This window comes from Bison bison, unplaced genomic scaffold (assembly GCF_000754665.1).
Source record: "Bison bison bison isolate TAMUID 2011002044 unplaced genomic scaffold, Bison_UMD1.0 scf7180017864215, whole genome shotgun sequence".
Lineage (NCBI taxonomy): Eukaryota > Metazoa > Chordata > Mammalia > Artiodactyla > Bovidae > Bison > Bison bison.
This window is the reverse complement of record NW_011494787.1, coordinates 929867-951693: the sequence shown is the minus strand read 5'-3', so window position 1 is coordinate 951693 and position 21827 is coordinate 929867. Positions and strand designations below refer to the sequence as shown.

General features: G+C 47.4%; 1 protein-coding gene across 1 annotated transcript in view; it reads left to right on the top strand.

The window, feature by feature from the left end:
- CAPN13 (calpain 13) overlaps window positions 1-21827 on the top strand; it is an 89713-nt gene that overhangs the window by 30889 nt on the left and 36997 nt on the right. The window contains exons 3-7 of the mRNA XM_010845284.1: window positions 4728-4806; window positions 6417-6532; window positions 11757-11890; window positions 18378-18552; window positions 19499-19573. Coding sequence (XP_010843586.1) covers window positions 4728-4806; window positions 6417-6532; window positions 11757-11890; window positions 18378-18552; window positions 19499-19573 — 579 coding nt within the window. The remainder of the gene's footprint in view (window positions 1-4727; window positions 4807-6416; window positions 6533-11756; window positions 11891-18377; window positions 18553-19498; window positions 19574-21827) is intronic.

The following is a 21827-nucleotide window of genomic DNA, read 5'->3' as shown; positions in this document are numbered from 1 at the left end:
CTTTGTGACTCCATGGACTGTAGCCCCCAGGCTCCTCTGTCCATGGAATTTTCCAGGCAAGAATACTGGAATAGGTTGCCATTTCCTTCTCCAGAGGATCTCCCTGATCCAGGGATTGAACCCATGTCTCTTATGTCTTTTGCACTGGCAAGCGAGTTCTTTACCAGCTGAGCTGGATTTAATTTAATTTGAATGTAAGTAGCCAATATGGCTTGTTGCTACCATATTGGAAAGCAAAGAATTATAGATACAGATCTTCACAGCAGAGTCACCAATATGTCAGAGTAAGAGATTGAAATTTCATCTTTGTCTTCATTCTTTAGTGGAAAACATGTTCATTACACAACAGAAGAAAGGGCTGTGGGCCCAAAACAGGTTCAGGGATCAGCACCCAGCCCCACTGTGGATTCTGGCCTGTGGCAAGCCCAGAATATCACTTACCCAGATGACAACATTCATCTTCCAAGTAACCAGAGCAGAGTTTCCGAAAGGCCCATTTACTAGATATGACTCACCTTGGTTTCAACATAAGTTGTCCCAGAAAGGAAGGGGTTAACAATAGGTAACAGAAGGCAACAGACAATTAGCACAGCACCAAAGAACTTTGATTCCAATAAAGCAAAGTTCTCTAGCAAAAAATAGAAGAGGGAGTGACGCTGCCACCTGGCCCTGCCTGAACTCTGGCCACTGGCTGAAAGGGGCTGTGTCTGAAGGCCAGCATGCTAAGCCTGGTGTTTCCCCATCCCAGAGCAGCAACTGTCTGGGGCAGGGCATGAGGAGCTCTTGAAAAGAACACAGGAATCACCGTCCAGAACATAGGAAGTGATGCCACACTAGAAAGACACCTCCAAGGATGTGTGCAGGGGAGTGCCTGATGTCATACCACTTCAGATATGGGTGTGGGTGTGGATGCAGGGGGAAGAGGGAGGCAGAGAGGGGAGAGGTCGAGACCTCCCATAGGACATAACCAACAGTAACTGCACAGATACAGCCTGTGCTTCATCTATTATGAGGAATTGGCACACGTAGTTATGGAGGCAAGACATCCCACAGTCTGCTATCTGCAAACTGGACACCCAGGAGATCCGATGGTACAGTGCAGCCCATGTGGGAAGGCCTGAGAACCAGTGGGGCTGATGATGTCATCCCCAGTCCCTGGGCAGCAGTCAGGCAGAGAAGGGGTGAATTCTCCCCTCCTCTACCTTTTGTCTGTTCAGGCCCTCCATAGATTGGATGGCGCCCATCCACATTGGGGAGGGCAATCTTCTTTACTGTGTCCCCTGATTCAGATGCTAATTTCATCTGGAAGCACTCCTTTGAAATAATGTATAACCAAATATCTAGGCACCCTGTGAGCCAGTCAAATTGACACATAAAATGAACCATCACAGCTTCCTTCTGTACGGATGATGTTGCAGAGGCCTCAAAGGGTCAATCCATGTCACAGAATCAGAAAACACTGAAGACCCTGCCTGCTGGTGTGGTCCACAGCAAAGGCACTGTGTGAGTGGAGTGTCTAATGCACAGCCTGCCTCCTTTGTGACCTAGGATAAATCACTCAGCCTCTCTGAACCTGCTTCTTGCCCTGCTGAGCCTCGGAATCACCAGAGGAGCTATGCAGATCCTGAACTCTACCTCCACTGACCTACAGAATACAGGTTGTGGGAAGGCGACATCCAGCAGCCTGTATATCTGCAAAACTTGTGGGTGATTCTGAGTCACTCCCGGGGCGGAGGCTGTCCATCACCAGTCCTGTCACACTCCCTTGCAGACATGGTGCACCCGGCCCACGTAGTGCCAGGGCACCTGCCCAGGGCCAGAGGGTTTTTATCTTCCAAGCATATTGACCTGTTTTCTCTGAGGGCCTGGTCTCAAAGCCGGCCCAGCAGACTGAAATGCTTCTGGGTATGATTTCTGTCTCCTCCTACCTTTGCTCTTTTGGAATTGCCCAGGACCCTTCTTAAGCCAGGGTGAGGAAGGAACGGGTAGCTCAGGAAAAGAGACAAAAAATGCTAGTTTTGTGCCCAACTTTGATGCACACACTTCTGGTGTTTGTCCATGAACTTGATGTTGATGACTGATTTTTGGTTTGAAATAATTGCCATTTAATCTTCAAAACATTAAAGTATCCTTCTGTTCTTACTTGGCAAAAATTTCAGTTTTTTAATTTTAATATTCTGGTAAATCAGAAAAATTTGTGCATTTATGAAATGCCTTCATGGCATTTACTGGAAAGAGAGCAATTATTTTTCTTTTGGCCTATGTAAATGTCATTTGATGTCATCAGATATCCTGATAGGAATCCATCCTGGCATCCTACATTTCTGTGGCAAACCCTACTTGATGATAGTGGTTTAGCTGTATAATTTATTGTTGATTTCCTTGCCAGGGATTTATTTCAGTATTTTTCCATAAGTGAAATCAATCTGTGTGTGTGTGTGTGTGTGTGTGTGAGGTTGGGCATCCTGGCTGTGCTGGCTTCTTAAAATAAACAATGACAGGATTCTTTTTTTTTTCCTAACGCTGAAACTACAAGCGACACAGAAATTGTTTATTCCCTGAAAATCTGAGAGAACTCAGCAACAAAATTGTGTGTAGAAGCCTTGACAGAGATATTAGGGAGATATTCTTTAATCATTAAAAACTACTATAGCAAGGTTATTGATTTTCAGGTGATTTACCAACTTGGATCATTTTTGGCCATATTAATTTTTGTCCAACAATCTTCAGTATGTTTTAAACCAATTAGTATAGAATTTTACATCATGTTTTTATATTGTTAAAACAAGATTTCTAATTTTATTTGAAATAAGATTCTCTACCATATTAGCCAAAGATTGGGTCTAAGTAAACCTTCTCCCCCAATACAATGTATTTGCTGATCTTGCTATGTTTCTATTTTGTAATTCACCAATTGTTCTCTTTATCATTTTCTCCCACCTATATTTGTGAGGCTCTTTTTTCTTTCTTTTATTTTATAATTCGACTGTGTAAATCATGTTTTTATTCTCTCTTGTTTCATAATGAATGCATTGGAGACACTAGGTTTATCCATGAGTGTGGTCTTTTTAATTTTGCAAATATTACAGAAGCAGGGAATCAATATTTATTGAACAGGCCCCTTGTCTGACGCTATGCTAATATTTAACATCCTTCCTCATTTGTAAAATAATGAAGACTCCTGTTTGGCAAGTCCATCAGGAGATCACTGTGAATGAGGCATCTCATCCTCCACGAGGGTTTGGTCACAGCAGCCAGGACATCATGACTTTCTCATTTGATGCCATTTTCTTACATATGAAGAAACCAAGGCTCAGCAAAGTAAAGGAAGTTGCTCAAGGTCACCCCAGGAACAATGCAGACAGGATTCCACACCAGGTTCCACACTGCTCTTCTGACCCTCAGCACACCCACCCCTGCTCTGCCCATCAGGGTGGTAAACCAGGAATAAATGACGAAGAAGCTGCAGCGTTCTTTATGCAGTGGTCAAGAAACCTGAGCCAAAACCCAAACGCCTTCACCTTCTTTAACTCCCTTGAGTGGAGGATCTCCAGCCAGCCTCCACTAAGATCTCGAGTTCCCTCTTCCAGTAGAAAGGGAGGGGACAACTAGAGCCACTGAAGCACCCCAAGCTGTTTGACACTGGGAGAGTTGCTCCCTCTTGGGCCCTGTGACAGCTCTGCCCTTCCTGTTGGTATTAAGAGAGACCCCGAGTTCTTTGCAGCCAACGGTAGGGCAGAGGGTCAGCTCAGGGCCTCCACTGCAAGGACTTGGGCCTGAGGGCCCCCCTCGTGGTCATCAGAGAGGGCCAGTTGTATGCAGAGAAGATGGTGGGAGGACGCCTGGTGCGGTGGGCTGGCTGAGTTGTTTGCAGGCACGCACAACAACTGTGCGTGCCTGCAAACCTTTGTTTGCCCCTTGGAGGCTCCACCAGGAAACTGGAGGGCAGTTTACGAAGGGCTGACAGGTCTCACTAAGATACAGGACTCCACATGTTCATGGCTGTTGAGCAGATGAATCCTTTTCCACTTTGCAGCCCCTTTCTCTGGGAACTCTCTTGTCAACGTGAAAAGAAATGACACAGGAACAATTATACCAAATCATGCAAATCCATGCAATGGAGATCCAGGACACAGAGAGGATGCTGAGGAAATCCTGTGGGCTCCTGGTTGCAGGAAAACCTAGAAGCTGCCTGGGGTCTTCCAGAATCAGTCTGGGTGTTAGCCAGGGAGTGGGCAAAGACCTGAGTAATACACAGCCTGCATCCTGTACCGCATGTGGCTGGACTTGAACCTGGAGCTCCGAATGCCTATACTGACTTCTGAGAGATGACATTTCACAAGGAAAGTGTGATTATGCTTGTAAAAGTTTCCTCTAGTAAATGCATCCTTTTCTTTCTTGGCTATTTATAGACTCTTAATGAAACACTGCTGTTGGGACCGGGATGGCTGATCATTTGATGTAGGATCCTGGTCCTTATCTCCTCGTGCAGTCTGCCCATGCATTTACTGCCTATCTGGGCAGTTACACATACGGCCCTCTGACATCTGCCTCCCTGTTAGCAACAAAACCTGAAGAATGAGGGGAACTTTCCTAACTCAGATCCTAAACACCTCTTTACAAAGTAACCTCTACTCCTCAAAGACGAGGAGAGTGATGTCTTGGGTACCACACTGGGAGACAGAGGGATAAAAGATGCTCATGGCTTTCCCCTGCTCTTTTCTAAGGATTTATTGAAGGGTAAATCAGAGCCTCTCTTCATCCTGGAAGGTGCGAGCAGATTTGATATCCAACAAGGAGAGGCAGGTAAGAACTCAACCTCTTTCTTCTTGGCCCTGGATGGAAGCAGGCTGCCCAAAGTCCACCTCTGAGCAGTGGTGGGTGGAGAGAAGTGCCCCCACCCAGACCCATAGAGGCCGACACCCTCAGTGTTGCTGTGGTTGGATTATTCATGCTCAGACCTTCAGCCTGCAAATCAGCTTAGCAGTGGGTGTGCAGAGCCCTTTAGGGAGAGGAATTGTCAAAGAAAAGGAGAAAATATACACAGAGTTTAGTCTGAGCACTGAGTAGAGGGAAGTAAATGTTTATTGAACTTCTGCAAGGCTTTGCTAGATACTTTGCATGAAATAGTTCATTAACCCTGCAACATCCTCATTTTATATATGCAGAAGCTAGGGGTCCAAGGGACACAATAATGTCTTTCATGTCACAAAAGCAATACATGACAGAGTTGAGTTTGAATCTAGAGCTGTGTGACTCCCTCCAACTCACTGGACAGGCACAGGGTGGAGTTGTTGCTGAGACCTGAGTGTGGCAGGAGAAGGGAGGCCCATGGGCGGTAGCAGGTGTGGCCATGCAAGACCCCTGAGCTGAACCCTAGGAGTGGGGGGCAAGACTCCTTGGGGTGGGCATGTGGACGTGGAGCCCAGAGACATAGCAAAATAAGATACAACCCTTGGGACTCCCCTGGTGGTTCAGTGGCTAGGGCTCTTTGTTTCCAGTGCAGGGGGCCCAGGTTCGATTTCTGGTCAGTGAACTACATCCCACATGCCAGAACTAAGACCCAGTGCGGCCAAATAAATGAATAAGACACAACCCCTCTGACAGCAGGCTCTACGTCCTTAGAATGTCACTTTCCAGTTAATGCCCTGGCACTTGGACTTCAACTGGTGAATTTGATAGAAGCCTGCCTGGCTTGCTGTCTGTGTTGGAGAAAGTCCCCTCCAGCCAGTAGCCTCCTGACGGGAGAAGGGACCTCTCCCAGGGCATCCTTGTGGCTTCTGCACCCAGCAGCATGCCTGACTTGAAAGGGCATTCAAGCCATTGTGTGAAGATGGAGAGAAGACTCAGGAGAAGAGGGTGAGCTTACTCAAAAGGGCTCATAGTGACCTTCAAGGAGAAACTCAAAGCTATGTTCCCTCAAGGGGGAAGAGGGGAGAACCTGGATATGGGCTGGAAAGGCCCCAACACCAGGAGGAACTGAGTAAATATTAGCAAAGAAAAACAGAAATCTGTTATCCCCAATATTAGAGCACACCATTTCCACTGATGCTGGCAACAAAATTTCCTGTAACTTTGGTTCTGGGCACCTTGGGCCAAATGAGAATCAGAAGGCAAGTTGGCCCATCAGCTTGGCTGGGGCTCTCCTGACTGCACTACCATCACCATCAGAGCAGCACCAACACCACCATCCCTATCACTACTCCAGCCCTACCCCCACCGCTGTCTCCATAACTACCACCATCACCTCTATCTTGTTTGGAACTGGCCCCAGTGAATCTTTCCCCCAGTTCTCCTCTCTCAGACAGGGGGAAAAAAAAAGCATTATTCGGAAGGAGGTACGCCAACTCTGAGCAGTGCATGGGGTGGATGCTGTCCAAACAGCATCTCACGACTTACGTCCCCCTCCCCTCCAGGAGATTGCTGGTTCCTGGCAGCACTGGGGGCCTTGACACAGAGTCCACAGTATCTGCAGAAGATCCTCATAGACCAAAGCTTTTCATACCAGTATGCGGGGATTTTCCATTTTCGGGTAAGTATGCTGCTGGGATGCTTCTTAAATGGGATTCTCTGTGAGCCTAGGGAGGCAACTGTCTGGAATGTTCTCTTGGTCTAGCAGCCTGAGATGTGGGAGAGACACATAAGTGTTAGTTAATGTGTGTTAGTGCCTCCAAAGGATTTGAACTCAGGATCTGACAACACATAGGGAAGATAAGAGTTAACATGTTTTCATGTAAATATTGGGCTGGCCAAAATGTTCATTTGGGTTTTTCCATAGCATCTTATGGAAAGATCTGAATGAACATTTTGGGCAACCCAATAAAAAGTATGGCAGAAACAATCAGCCAAAGAAAACAATTCTTGATCAAAGACCCCGTACCTCATTGAGGTTTTGTCTGTCTGTCTGTCCTGTGCCACACCCTGTTGTTTTGATTACAGCAGCTTCAGAGTGAGTTGTAACAGCTGGTGGCACACGTTCTCCTTCATTATTCAGTATCTTTCCCTCAAAAATATTTTATCTTGTCAATTCTTGCACATTTATTCTTCTGTGAGAATTTTTAAATCGTTGTATCTAATTAAAAAGAGAAGCCACCATGAAGCAGAATAGAGCAGCATTAAATTTATGTATTAATTTGGAAAAATCACATTTTTATTATTGTAATTATTCCTTTCCAAAAGCACAGTATATCTTTCCATTTATTCAGAACTAGTTTATGTCCTTCAATAAAATGTAATAGTTATGTTTTGTTATTCCTTCCATACCCTTCTTGATAAATGTATTCTCAGATATTTTTCTAACTATATGTTGATGGAAAGAGAATGCTAGTCCTTTTTTTATATTAAGTTGTATCTAGCCACCTTATCAAATTCTCTTATTCTAATTTTTTCTTTATTAATGTCTGGATATTTTTTAGTTATCTAATATTATCCACAGATAAAGATAATTTTGTCTCTTAATATTTATAGAGTTATTTTGTTTTGCTGTATTAATTAGAAGATGTAATTTTGAATGAGGTGACAAGAGCAAAATTCTGCCTTCTCTTGATCTTAGTGGCATACTTTCTTGGTATGCCATTCTTTTAATCCACTGTTGGATTCAATTTGCTAAAAATTTATTAGAATTTTTGTATCCATATCACATGTGCAATTAGATTCCAGATTTTTGTTGTTTTTCTTTGGAGTTATACTAGCTTTTTAATATGAGCACACTGAGATTTACTTTGATCTGAAATAATTTGTATAATGGTTGTTAATCATTATCTGTTCTTTGCAAGTGAAATAGACAATTGTTAAATTGTCTAGACCTATCTCCTTTTAAAATATGAATTCTTTAACTCTTCTAATGTGTTCAATAGCTATTGATCTGCTTGGGCCTCTTATTTCTTCTGAAGTTAATTCTTGAAATTTATATTTTGCTGGAAGAATCAACTATTTCTTCTATAGTTCTAAATGCATTGCCCCAAAGTTGCTTATATAAGTCTCTGAAAATTTACTTAATTTCCTCTAATTTGTGGTTAAGTCTACTTTATCAATCTCTTTGCTATATATTTTTTAATATATTATCGAATGTTCGTAAGTTTAATATATGCAATCAAATTCTCTGATTTATAGATTATATAATCTGCAATTATCTCTATTGTCTTGGCTTATTTTTTATCTGTTTGTTTTGGCATATTCTAAAAGATGTGAATTAAAGTTCGTTCCTTCCCAACGTTATAGTTTGGAGGGTTCCTTTTATGTTCTGACTATATAGTTTTCTTGCTGTATTCTTTTGTACCCAAATAATTATGTTTTTGCTCTTCAGTTGTTAGAATAAAACTTACACAATATCCCTCTTTGTTATGTATGAAGCTTCTAACCTTGACTTCCTCCTCACCTGATCTTCACATTGCTATTCTAGATTCCCGTTACTTTCATTTCCCTGTTATATTTTTGCTCATCCTTTCACTATCAATTTTACTTTCACGATGTTACAAGTATGTTTCTTGTCCACAGCATATTCAAAACTCATTATTCACCATTGTTTCCTTCAGCCTTCATTTCCCCTTAAGATTTTTGTTCTAACTTCATTATCATTTGGTAGAAGTAATTCCTTGAATAGTTTCCTCAGATTACATGAGTAGTTTTTCACTTGCTCTGTCTTAAAAACAGTATTTCAGTTGGGTTTAGGATTTTTGGATTACATTCCTTTTTCTCAAAGGTCTGTAAACATTTTTCCATTGTCTTGTAGCTTCTCCAATGTTGCAGAAGAAATTTCCAATCTATCTTCTTGACCTTGTATGCAATACATCCTTTCAAATTGAAAATTTGTATAGGCACTCTCTCTCTCTCTCTCCTTGGTTCAGAAATTTCTTTAGAATATGTCCAGATGTATGCCTTTTTTATAATTAAATGTATTTATTTTTAATTTATTTATTTTAATTTATTTTTAATTGAAGGATAATTACTTTACAGTATTCTGTTGGTTTCTGCTGAACATCAACATGAATCAGCCATAAGTATACCTATGTCCCCTCCTGCTTGAACCTCCCTCCCACCTCCCTCCCCATCTCACTCCTCTAGGTTGTTATACAGAACCCTGGTTTAATTTCCCTGAGTCATACAGCAAATTCCCATTGGCTATCTATTTTCCCTGGTGGCTCAGACGGTAAAGCGTCTGTCTACAATGCGGGAGACCAGGGTTCGATCCCTGGGTCGGGAAGATCCGCTGGAGAAGGAAATGGCAACCCACTCCAGTACTATTGCCTGGAAAATCCCATGGACAGAGGAGCCTGGTAGGCTACAGTCCACAGGGTCGCAAAGAGTCGGACACAACTGAGCTACTTCACTTACTTACTTACTACTTAATGTCTATGTTTCCATGTTACTCTTTCCATACATCCCACCTTCTCCTTTCTCCCCCACCTGGCTGTGTTCATAAGTCTGTTCTCTATGTCTGTGTCCTTTTGAAGAATAATCTTGCCTGGAATTCATGAGCCCTTTCATTCTGAAGACCTGCCTCCTCTTTCTGCTCAGCTGTTTCCTTCCATTTCTTTTCTGGGCATCCTCCTTTATCCTGTTTTCTCTTCCTGAAGTCCAATTATTTGCATGCTAGGTCTTCTAACAGATGATGCTGATATTACTGGTCCAAGGATCACACTGAGAAGTTAGCCGGAGGGGGCAGGGTTTAGCATTGTCCAGGCTCACCTCAAAGCTACAAGTGGTGGAGAGACAGGTGGTTAGGACAAATTGAGGTCTAGGCAGGGTATGCTCTGCCCTTCTGGAAGGTGAAGAAAGTCCCACTATTCTCCAGAAATAGCTGCAGTGCTGACCTCTGTACATCTGTTCTTTCTGAGTTTGGGCACAGTTCTCAGGAAAGAGCCCTGTATCTGGGCAACTTGGATGCTTTGCCCAAAACCCTTCTGGTTTCCTGCAGATACTTGGGTGCTGGTCAGATGGCCCAGCCTGCTTGTTAAAGGGTACAGACATTATTTAGGGGCCAGCCCTCCTCATCCAGAGAAGTGAACTAGGAAACACAGATCGCTGACCTCATTCTTGACCACCCCATTTTCATCAGGCCATTTGCATCCTTTCTGGGAACAATGATCTTACCTGAGGTTCCCTTTTTATAGGGAGAGCAAGTCTGGTCAGCTCTACTGGCGTGGGAAGGTGTGAGTAAGGGTGGAACCAACCAGAGGGGCTCATTCAAGCCAGGACTCACTCAGTCTTGATGGCATACTGTGTGCTGGGCACTATCCTAGGTGCTGAACAAAAAGGCTATTGAAAAAACAGTTCCTTCTTTTTTTTTTCCTTTCTTTTTCCTGTGATCCCACTCTCATAGACTCATCCGATCCCAGTCGCAGTGTGAGGTAGTTCTTACTCTTACACCATTTGACAGATGAGGAAACTGAGTCACAGAGAATTAAGTATCTTATCCAATAGCTATTGCTGAGGACAAAACTAGGCCTGGAGCACGGTTCCACTGACTGGACACTGGCTCCTACACTTTGCCATCCAATTAAACTCAAATGGGTCTGTCCTTCTGGTACCCTCCATCCAAGAGTCAGGGTTATCTTCCTTCGTGCTTCAGACATGTTCAGTGATTTCACTATAATAGCATCTCTGTTGGCTCCCCACTTCACCCGCCTGTGCATCTGACTGCAGTGAGGATGCAGACCCACAGCTGTGAGAACACCAGCTTCAGTGGACTGGTTCATTAAAGACCACAAGAACACCTTCTTTGTTTTGTCTCCCCTGACATCTGTCTTGGTCTCCATCTCTGCTTTGATAATGCATCCTCATGCAGGTGCAACAGTCCAACACCTGGGACATTCAGCTGTGGACATGGCCACGAGGATGGCTCCCCCTCACCACGAGCAGGTGTTGGATCACATCCACCCGGCCTTACTCTGAGCCCCGCTGTCAGAGGCTTGCCTGTGTCAAGACTCAGGCCTAAGACCAGAAGCCCTGTTGCTGATCCAGAGACCAGCAAACAAACTCCAAAAAGCTGGTTTTGTTATGAATTTTCATCATTTGGCAGTGTCCCCGGGTGAACCATTAAGAGTTGAATGCTGAAGATTAAACCAGTCTGTTTTGGAGAGGAACATCTGGTTCGTTTGCACTCTTGGCGGCAGCAGTGCCAGCCCGCTTCATTGCTGCTGATCTGATGGCAGGGCCAGCTGGACGTGAGGACAGGAGGGCCAGGGCGAGGCTCAACCTGCTCAGTCCTCCCCAGCAACCTCACGTTTGTTGGCCTCCGGGCCCTGCCCACTCTGTGGCTACCATCTGGGATGCTTTCCCACCTCCTTGCCACCTGCAGGAATCCTGCCCGTCTTCCCTCGAGCCTCCAGCTCCCTGAAGGCTGTCCTTCCCCATCAGGACACTCCCAGTCACCCATTCTCCTCTGCTATCAGCATCTGCTCCCGCCGTGCCCATTTTGTACACAAGATGTACCTGGAGCATCTTGCGTGTGTCCAGAGCTCACAAAGGACATGCCAAGGTGAGGCAGGAATTAGTAGCAAAGTCCAGCTAGACCCGAGACGCCTTCCTCCCTGACTGTGTTTTCCTTGATTAACTCGACCTGTGACTCACCTGTCAGTGGAGATGACAGGCCCGTCCCCTGTCTGCAACCTGGGCTGCGATTTTGATCTGCATAGACTTGTCGCACGGTAGTGGTCATACGGCGATGGTGGTAATCTTTTGGCCTGGGCTGGGGGTCAGCACCTTCCTCCTGCCCCAGCTCTACTAAGGCATATATTTTGCTCTCTCTCCTCCAGTTCTGGCGGTGTGGCCAGTGGGTGGAAGTGGTCATTGACGATCGCCTACCTGTCCTGAACAACGAGTACCTCTTTGTCAAACCTCGCAACAAGCGAGAGTTTTGGCCGTGCCTGCTGGAGAAGGCCTACGCCAAGTAAGGATGGTCTTGTCCCTATGCCTGGGGCCTGGACACTGGCCCTGCCTGCCCAGCCACTAGCCCTGACAGATGCTCCCCACCAGTCGGTCCTGAGACCTTTGGCTGCTGCTGCTGCTGCTAAGTCGCTTCAGTCGTGTCCGACTCTGTGCGACCCCATAGACGGCAGCCCACCAGGCTCCCCCGTCCCTGGGATTCTCCAGGCAAGAACACTGAAGTGGGTTGCCATTTCCTTCTCCAATGCAGGAAAGTGAAAAGTGAAAGTGAAGTCGCTCAGACCTTTGGCAACACTGCTCAATTCAAGCAATGCCCCTGGGAGCCTCAGAGCCTTTGCCACCTGGTGGGACATCCTATATAAATAACCACGTGTGCAAGGGTGTGTTAGACACAAGCATTGGGAGGGACCCAGAGGCACATAGCGCGGGATGGGCAGGGCAGAGCTGGACAGAAATAGGGACTGACAGTGGTATTATTTTAGGGCTGGTGTACAGGCCCAAATAAAATACAATATCATGGTCAAAGTCTGCTGAGAGGGCAGAGAAGAGAGACAGCGGTTCTGACTTTCTGACTCACAGAGTCAGCTGCCGCTGCACGGTGGAGGTGGTGGGGAGCGAGGCCTTGAAGGATGGGTGAGACTTCAGCAGAAGGAGAGGGGATGCGGGGCATGGACATCCCCAAAATGGGAATGATATGAGCAACAACCCCAGCAGGCAGTCTGGGGCCTGGTGTGGGTACCGTGAGATTGGATTTATATGTGGGGGGCAGGGCAGGAGCTGCTTGTTATTATATGGTCTAAACACCCTGTGTCAAGGACTATTTTCTGGTGTTCACAAGCTGAAGTACCTATAAACTCAAGTCACGTGCTTCACTTGCACAATTTGGGTTGATTTTATTCAGCAGATGTTTATTGTGCCTTTAGTCATAGTCTAGGCACTGCACTGCATGCTGGGATAGAGATGCTCAGGCTGGCCCAGGTTGGGTATGCAGGAGTCATATGTGTGTAAGAGCCACATCAAGAGCCACACAGGTGAGGGACACATCACAGCTAAGAATGCTAGGAGACAGAAGGCCAGGGGACCACACATTTCGGGAGAAAATTAGCCGTGGAGAGTGTTCTGGAATCAAGTTCCCCAAAGATCTTCTTAACCAATGCTTCATATGATGAATGGAGAAGCCAAGACTCTGAACAGTGATGTGGTGGCAGGTGCAAGGGATTAACCTGAGTCTACTGAGGTCTTTGGTCGTGTGATCAGGTTATTTGGCAAGACTGAAGACCCCACCCCGGCCAGTCTTGGGCTCTGAAGAATGGTTACCACCCCATAGACCACCACCAGTCCCTGTCCTGCTGAAGGGCACATAGCTAGCACTCTTTTTACACATTGTTTCTTTTGAGTCAGCTTGTTCAAAACTAAAGCTGTTACTCATTTCCAGTGTCAGGAAGAGCTGGACATTAACATTTGAGAATGAAGCCCAGAAAAAAACCAAGGTAGTTGAAACAATCCATATGTTTTGGGAGGTTAATTCACTTCTAAGCTTCTTATGCAAATACTGCCATTATCTTTCTTGGGTGGATTTAGCGTTCACCATTCCAGGGCTTCATTTTTTTTTTTTCCTTTATTGAAAGGGGGGGAGCAAGATGGTTCACTTGGAGAATTAGAGAGCTCAAGAATGAAGTGATGACTTTGACCCCATTTTGTTAACAGCTGACCTAAAGCTGTCATTCAGCTTGAAAAGAAATGGGAAACTGGACTCAGAATCCACATTGAACCCCCTGAAGAAATCTAGAGCAGGAGAAAATGTTGCCAACTCCAAAGCTATTTAAAAGCTTTTCCCTCCATCCAAAGAAGGGGATTGTAGAATGTGGAGGAAATCAAATAGAGCACATCAGAGCTAGAGGGAGCCTCTGTCAACATCAAAGCCTACCTTCTCTGAAAGATGAGGAAACCAAGGCTGGTGGGGGATGAAATGACTTGCCCAGGGTCACACAGTGTTGGAGGCCAAGCTGGGATCAGATCTGTCCTCCCCAGGCACATGCCTGTCCATCATCCCTTGACACTGCCAGTCCTAGAAGAAAAGGATTTGTCTTTTGCTTCTTTTTGCTTCAGTGTCTGGCCCACAAGAATTGCAGAAGTATGGAGAACCCACATGTCTGAGTGGAGATGGTCCTCTTTCCCTCCCAGGGTGTAGACAATACTGAGTGAACACGTGGATTCCAGACTTTGAAACACTGTTGCAGCTGGGGAGTCTGGAAATGAATTGGTCAAGTGAGTCAGATGTGGAGGGGAAATATATATATATATTTGCCTGGCTTTTTTCCCCAGAGGTCACAAAACAGGAGAGTGGGGGACAAAATCTGGTAGGCTGCCTAGCATCCTTTTTGGGATCCCTGCAACTCAGAATTACAGCCTTTCAGCATCCTTCCTGGATCTGATTTGACATCTGAATTCTTCCCTCTCTCCTATCATTGTCAGGTAGAGAGACATTTTCCTAAAATGAGGCTGAAGCTGAGGGGTGAGAACAAGGCTCTCTCAGAATTCCTGGGTCCAGGTGACAGGCTTGGTGACAGGAGTGGCAAACGCAGCGCTCTCTGTCTTTCCCTCCCCTTCTATTTCCTGTCAGCCGAGGAGGCTGAGAAGAGCTGCCATGTCCCTGAAACACAAGCAGGATCTGTGAGCGCGTGTCTGAAAAGCAGAGAGAGAGCTCTTTGTCTAAACACTCAGCCACTGCTGGGACAGGATACACAGGCATCAGGGAGACGTAGCGAGAGGAGGCTGCTGCCCGTGGACCCTTCCCCTTTCGTTTGATGTCTTTGTGATGGCTGCTGAGGGTAGGTTGCTGACATCAGATATAAGAGTCATACGTGTGTAAGAGGTTGCTAGCATCAAGAGCCACACAGGTGAGGGACACATCACAGCTAGGAATCAATACTAGGAGACAGAAGGCCAGGGGACCACACATTTCGGGAGAAAATGAGCCGTGGAGAGTGTTCTGGAATCAAGTTCCCCAAAGATCTTCCTAACCAACGCTTCATATGATGAGTGGGGAAGCCAAGACTCTGAATAGTGATGTGGTGGCAGGTGCAAGGGATTAACCTGAGTCTACTGAGGTCTTTGGTCATGTGATCAGGCAACATTATTTGGCAAGACTGAAGACCGGGGACCACCCAGTCTTGGGCCCTAAGAAATGGTTACAACCCTACAGACCTCCACCAATCCCTGTCCTTCTGGAGGGTGCATTGCAAGTACTGTTTTTGTACATTGTTTCTTTTGAGCCACCTTGTTCCTAACTGAAGCTGTTGCTCATTTCCAGTGTCAGGAAGAGCTGGACATTAGCATTTGAGAATGAAGCCCAGATAACAAGATGAGGCCTGTAGACACTGAGGTTGTGGCCCTGGAGTGACGGGACAGAGCCAGCAGGGCCTTCCTGGTGTGGCTCTGGTATGGTTCTATTTGAAGCCAGAAGGGGGTGTGGCAGCAAGGGAGGTGGGTCATGCTGGTGGGCTCTGGAATAGATTCTAAAACCCTGGTCTTGGGCTTCCCCGGTAACTCAGACGGTAAACTATCTGCCTGCAATGCAGGAGACCTGGGTTTGATCCCTGGGTCAGGAAGATCCCCTGGAGAAGAAAAGGGCAACCCACTCCAGTACTCTTGCCTGGCAAAATTCCGTGGATGGAGGAGACTGGTAGGTTACAGTCTATGGGATTGCTAAGAGTCAGACACAACTGAGCAACTTTACTGGTTCACTGGTCTTGGTGACCTTCCGGCACCCTCAGCACCCTCTTAATCTATGACCCAGAGCCTGAAAACATGTGGAAAATCAAGTGAGTCAGATATACTGAGACCCACCTGGGCACAATCGTGACCAAAGGGAAGCTTTGCAGTTGACTCAGCAAACATTACAGAGATAAGAGTCTAATACCAAACATAACCCTGGTCAGAGAGAGGGAGATAAGATTTAGAACCAGTTTAATAACAAGTCGAGATCCGTCTGTCATCTGTTTCCTGTAGAATGGCCCTTGGGTTCTGTGGGTTCTTTGCTTTCATTAATACAAGGCTTTCTCAGCATCCATGGTGTTTGTACCTGGGACAGTGTCCTGCTGAGAGCGGCTGCTTGATCTGTGTTTGCTGGAGTGGGTTTATGTGAATTTTGGGGGTCTCAGGGGAAGAGAACAGCAGAGTTGGAAGTATGCTGAGAGAGGGGTGTCTGAGGGGCCCCGGAGCAGATCTGGGTGAAGGGCTGAGGACTGGGAGGGGTCTTATCCGAGGCCATGGGCCCCAGTAGAGGTGGCAGCAGAATGGACCCACGCCTGACCTTCATCACCAGAAAACAAGCCAAGGCCAGGGCTTTCCCTGGGAGGGGCTTGGCCACTGCTTGCCCATCAGGGACAGGAAAGCTGAGATCCCTTGCCAGGGCCCAAGTGACCAGGCAGTGGTGGGGAACATGCCCACCAGACACCTTTGACTATAGGAGGCAGGGTCTCCCACCCAGCCTGGCTCACCTCCATGTTGCTGTGGGTTTGCCCTGCCTGTATTTTAGGACCCCACAGTAATTTTCCAGGTCACCCCATTGACAGGAATTTGAGTTCTCAAATCAAATATGACCTCATCCATCTGGCCCCTGCTGTAGGCTTTCCCCGTGATCTATCAATCTTGCCTCTCCCAGGAGCACCAGTCAGTCCATCATTGGCCCCGCTCCACCATGCTCTTCCAGCTCCAGAGCCTCCCTGATTTGTTCTTCCTCCCCAGAGTGTCTGTCCCACTGTCCTTGTTGTTCAGTTGCTCAGTCATGTCTGATTCTTTGTGACCCCATGGACTGCAGCACGCAGGCTTCCCTGTCCATCACCAACTCCTGGAGCTTGCTCATACTCATGTCCATTGAGTCAGTGATGTCATCCAACCATCTCATCCTCTGCCGCACCTTCTCTTACTCTCAATCTTTCCCAGCATCAGGGTCTTTCTCAATGAGTCAGCTCTTTGCTTCAGGTGGTTAGAGTTTTGGAGCTTCGATATCAGTCCTTCCAATGAATATTCAAGGTTGATTTCCTCTAGGATTGACTGGTTTGATCTCCTTGCAGCCCAAGGGACTCTCAAGAATCTTCAATACCACAATTCGAAGGCATCAGTTCTTCAGTGCTCAGCCTTCTTTATGGTCCAACTGTCACATCCTGACATGACTACTGGAAAAACCATAGCCTTACTTGGATAAAACTTAGTTCAGAGTTGTGTTCCTTCTCAGAAACTTTCCCAGAACCCCCAGTCACTTCCTCTCTGTTCCAAGTTGATCCATGTACTTTCATAATTAACAGACACCTGAGGTAGGCCAAGCAACCTGACATGACCTTTGAAGGGGAGAGCATATCGGTAGCAAGTGCTGCTATTCACAGGGGACAGTAGAAGCAGGGAAGCAGGGACTTGCTGTCCCGATTGTGCCCATGCAAAGCACACCTCCGTGAGCCAGACCCTCTCCACATGCTGTGTGTGCTTTACTGGCAGCACCGCTGCAACAGCCCATTCCCTGGATGAGCAGAGGGGGCCTTGAGAAGCTCAGCCTCCTGCCCGAGCCTGAGACATCATGACAGGGGAGGCCAGGAGTTGGCCCAAGCAGATTGGCTCTTGAGTTGAGACTGTCTGCCTCACCAGTAGGTGATTGGGGCTGCCGCAGTTGGGAGAAAATTGGGAGGAAGGCAAGATAGGGGCAATAAGGCTGGGCTTTTCTCGGGGTGTGGGTCCCAAAGCAGGAACCCCATGGGAGGGTGGGAGAGGCACTGTGGAGCACGGGTCTGAAAGTTTAGGTGGTTTGCTTTGGGGATGTGTATGGAGGCCTCGTCCTCACCTGTGTTACCTTCAGTGACATCACCTCCCTGATGATTCTTGGGGTGGGGGAGGGTTAGTTCTGAGGATGGAAAGGGGAATTCTGCATCAAGCTTCACACAAGAGTAAGGACTAAGGCTGCTTATGGTCACAGAGGGCATCAGAGTTGTTGACTGTGGTCTCTTGGAGGACAGAGGTCTCACCTGTCTTTGAATACAAAGTACCCTGCACACAGCCAGTACTTACCACTGTTGTTAAACAGGAAACAGTGGATCCTCATTGTATTAACAGCCAGTCTTTATTAAAGGCTTTCCACATGCCAGGCAGTATGTGAAGCCCAGCCCTAGGAGGTTAAGTAACTTATCTAAGGTCAAGTAGTTAAATATCTGGGGAATTGGGGTTTGACCCTTGGCCTGTGGCCCCAGCACCTGCATTCCTAACCTCTATATAATGCTGCCACCTGTGAGACTGCCCAGGGGACCAGGAGAAGGAAGCGATAAGGGTGGCACATTGCTAGAATCTTTATCCAGGAGAACAGAAGTTGGGCGGATGGCCACAGCCAAGGTGTGGTTTGGTAAATCCTTCCCCTGGGAAATACACAGAGGTCCAGTGTGCTATCTCCCTTCCTGGAGGCACCAGAGGCACCACTGGGGTTGATCTGCCTTCCTCTTTCTCAGGTTTCATGGGTCCTATGCCAACCTGCACTATGGCTACCTCCCCGACGCCCTGGTGGACCTCACGGGAGGGGTGGTCACCAACATCAGCCTGCACTCATCCTCGTCCGACCTGATGACGATGGTGAAGACAGCCGCGGAGGCAGGCTCTCTGATGACCTGCAGCACCCTGGCCGGGGTGAGTGGATCAGGGATCTTGTTACACTGGTTCGAGCCTTTCCTCACCCCAGAGTGTTCAGCCACTGGCCCATTCAGTTAGTAATGGGAATGGCCAAGTGACCACCACGGAGCACTGATGCTGTGCTTTATTGACACTGCCTCATTTAATCCTCACAACGGCCCTCCATCTGAAACAGGGATCACAGAAATCACTTACAGAAGAAGAAATGGGCTCAGAGAGGCTAGGTGAAATGCCCACCATCACACAGCCAGTAAATGGCTGAGCAGGGCTTCAAATGCTGTTGTCTAATGCTGAAGCCTTTGCCCATTGCTTCCTGTGACCAGAAGCAGTGGGGTTCAGAGTGATCGGGGGAGGCCCTTTGATTCTCACTGGCTCTAAAGGCAGCACCCCAAAGGCAGCATGCCCCATTCTGAAAAGCTCGGCTGACCCTCCAAATTATCTGATTCTGTTCCAAGGCAGCCAATGCCCTATCCCTGCGGATCCTTCCTTCACCCTTTAACCAAATGGGCTTTGAGTCACACACCCCTGGTCTGAAACACCACCTGAAACCAAAATGCACTTTAAATCCCGATTCCTCACGGCCTGGAGGTGGCAGGTCTCCCCGACTCCCACAAAATGCCCAGAAGATATGTGTTGGGGTATGTCTCGTTGATAACAAGCCATTAGAGAAAAGCAAGCAGCCCAGGTCCTCAGGACCCAGTGGGCTTTTGTCTGTCATAGAGTGGTCTCCTGAGGTATGAAGTGCTGGGGCCTCAGACACCCTACAGCCTTCAAACTCCTCCTCTCTAGGAAAAAGATCCAGGAACACATGGCGTTCCAGCGTGAGTCAGTGGGAGGCTTGTCATCTAGACCCAGCTCAGCTGCTGAGTGAATTGTGCTTTTCTGGGTTTTTTCTGAAGAATGTATGAGTGTTTACTGCTTGGTCTGCTTCCCTCCTTTGAAGCCCACAAGCGAGTCCGTGACGATGGCAAATGGACTGGTGAGCCGGCACGCCTACACGGTGACTGGCGCTGAGCAGGTAAGGCTCCCTGTGGACACGGTGCCCCAGAGTTCTTGCTCCCCTAAGCAGGAATCAGAATCACATGCCAAGTTGAGCCCAGCAAAGCTGAAATAGGTACTGATCACTCTTGCCTCCGCTTTGTCCAGGCTGTCACAGACAACCTCATTCCCTCTATTCGTCCAAACGTTCTGGCGTCTGGTATCCCCATCCCTCAGGGACAACCCCGCCAAACCAGAGATCTTACTCTCCTTAAATGACCTCAGAGAGGCTGAGTGTCTAGCCAGGTTGGGGGATTAGCCCCAAAAGAAAGCAGAATAGCTACCCAATTGACTTTGGAGGAGAGTTTGCCCCGAAAGGGTTTTATTTGCTACATACCAACTTAACTATGACAAAGACTCTCCAAAATGTAGGAGCTCAAACAAGATCAAGTATACGTCTCAGGTGAGCAGGCGATTCCAGAGCTGGTAGGTGGCTCTGCCACCTATAACATGGAGCTTCTACCTGCGAGTCCAGGGCAGCTGCCTCCCGTCTCCTCATCTCCCAGCCTGGGGAGGAGAAAGAGGCTAGGGACACTTACACACCCATCTGGAAGGCATATGTCAGCACAGGCACACACCATGGCCTCTCAGATCCCATGAGTCTGGACCTAATCGGGCCACCCCAAGGCCCAAGGGTATCTGGAAAACATATCTGGTAGGGCCGCCATATGCCCAGCTAGAACTTTATTCCCACCCAAAGAAGGGAGGGTGGCTCTTGGGGGATAGTCTTTCTCCCCAAGGCAACAACCGACTTGGGTTGGACAAAAATGCATGTCACCAGTGTGTGCAGTAGCATTTATTCTGGAAAACATGACTTAAGTCCAGCCTCCTCCATTCATAAACGAGAACCCGAGGCCTGAACGGGGAAGGTCAGGGTCGCATAGCTGCTTGCAGTGGCTGGGCTCAGACACCACGTCTCCTCAGTTCCCATCTATGCTTACCACGCAGACATGCTATCCTTCCTGGCCTTGTGATGATTTCCCACAAATGCCGCCCCCCACCCCGATCCCTCTATTTCTCACAGCTCTTGAGGTCTGATAATGTTTTCTAGGCCCTTAGAGACAGAGTTACAAACCCCAGGGTCCATTTTTCACATGTATTTATGGAGCAAGGAATTCAAAGCCTCAGCTTCTATTTCTGGCTTGTTTCTCGTATCTCCTTTCCCTGTGCCAATCTGTCTCTCTTGTCCATTGACCAAAGGCCAGTTGCTCTACTGTTTTGTGTTTGGGTGAATGTTCCAATCTGCAAAACAGAGGCAATATCTTCTGTCTCCTGCCCGCCTGCCTACCTCCCTAAGGAAATCAGTACCAGAATGCTTCCTCTGCACAGCACCTGGAGGAGAGTAGGCACCTAATAGATGCTCTTGGATCAGTGGATGTGGGCACTTGCCTGAGTGAATCAATGCTTTTGTCCTTGGCCTGTGAAAATGACATCACAGATCCTCCATCATAGAACGAATGTGAGGAGCTCAAATATTTCTCAGAAGCAAGAAAGAGGCCCTGACAAACCCAGGCCACAGAAGAGCCCAGTCTCAACGGCTCCAATGCACTTCATCTGGAACTGGCCATGCCCTTCTCTGAATTCTCAGTGGAGACAGACAGTACTGTCATCACATCTGACCACGGATAGATGCTCTGCTTCCCCAAATTCCCCACCCCAGATGTGGACAATTCTGGGCTAGGGAGAGCAAATTGGCTTTCTCATGTGCCAGCCTTGATCCCGGCACTGCTGCCTAGATAACTGTGTCAACAAGACTTTGGCTCTGCTTCCAGACTTGGAAAAGAGAGCTGTGATCAATGAGTGACATCTCTGCTGGGCCTGGAAGGAAAGAGCCGTGGCACCTGTGTGATGTGCCGGCCATTCCTGACAAGGCCCTTTTCATACATTGAAATGACCTCTGATTCTTCTCTGAACACAGGGGAGAAGGCACTTTGTGTATTGAGAGGTCTGGATGGCTGTGGAATGTAGGTCCTGCCAAGGCTGGGCCTGGGGATGGCAGTGACAGAGTAGCCAAGTAAACTTCTAGGGCAAATTCAGGGAGGCAAACTGGGGAATCCAAGTGTGGGTTTAGCCAGGGTTTGGGCTCCTGAAATGTGAAGTCAAGTGGGCCTTAGGAAGCATCACTATGAACAAAGCTAGTGGAGGTAATGGAATTCCAGTTGAGCTATTTCAAATCCTGAAAGATGATGCTGTGAAAGTGCTTCACTCAATATGCCAGCAAATTTGGAAAACTC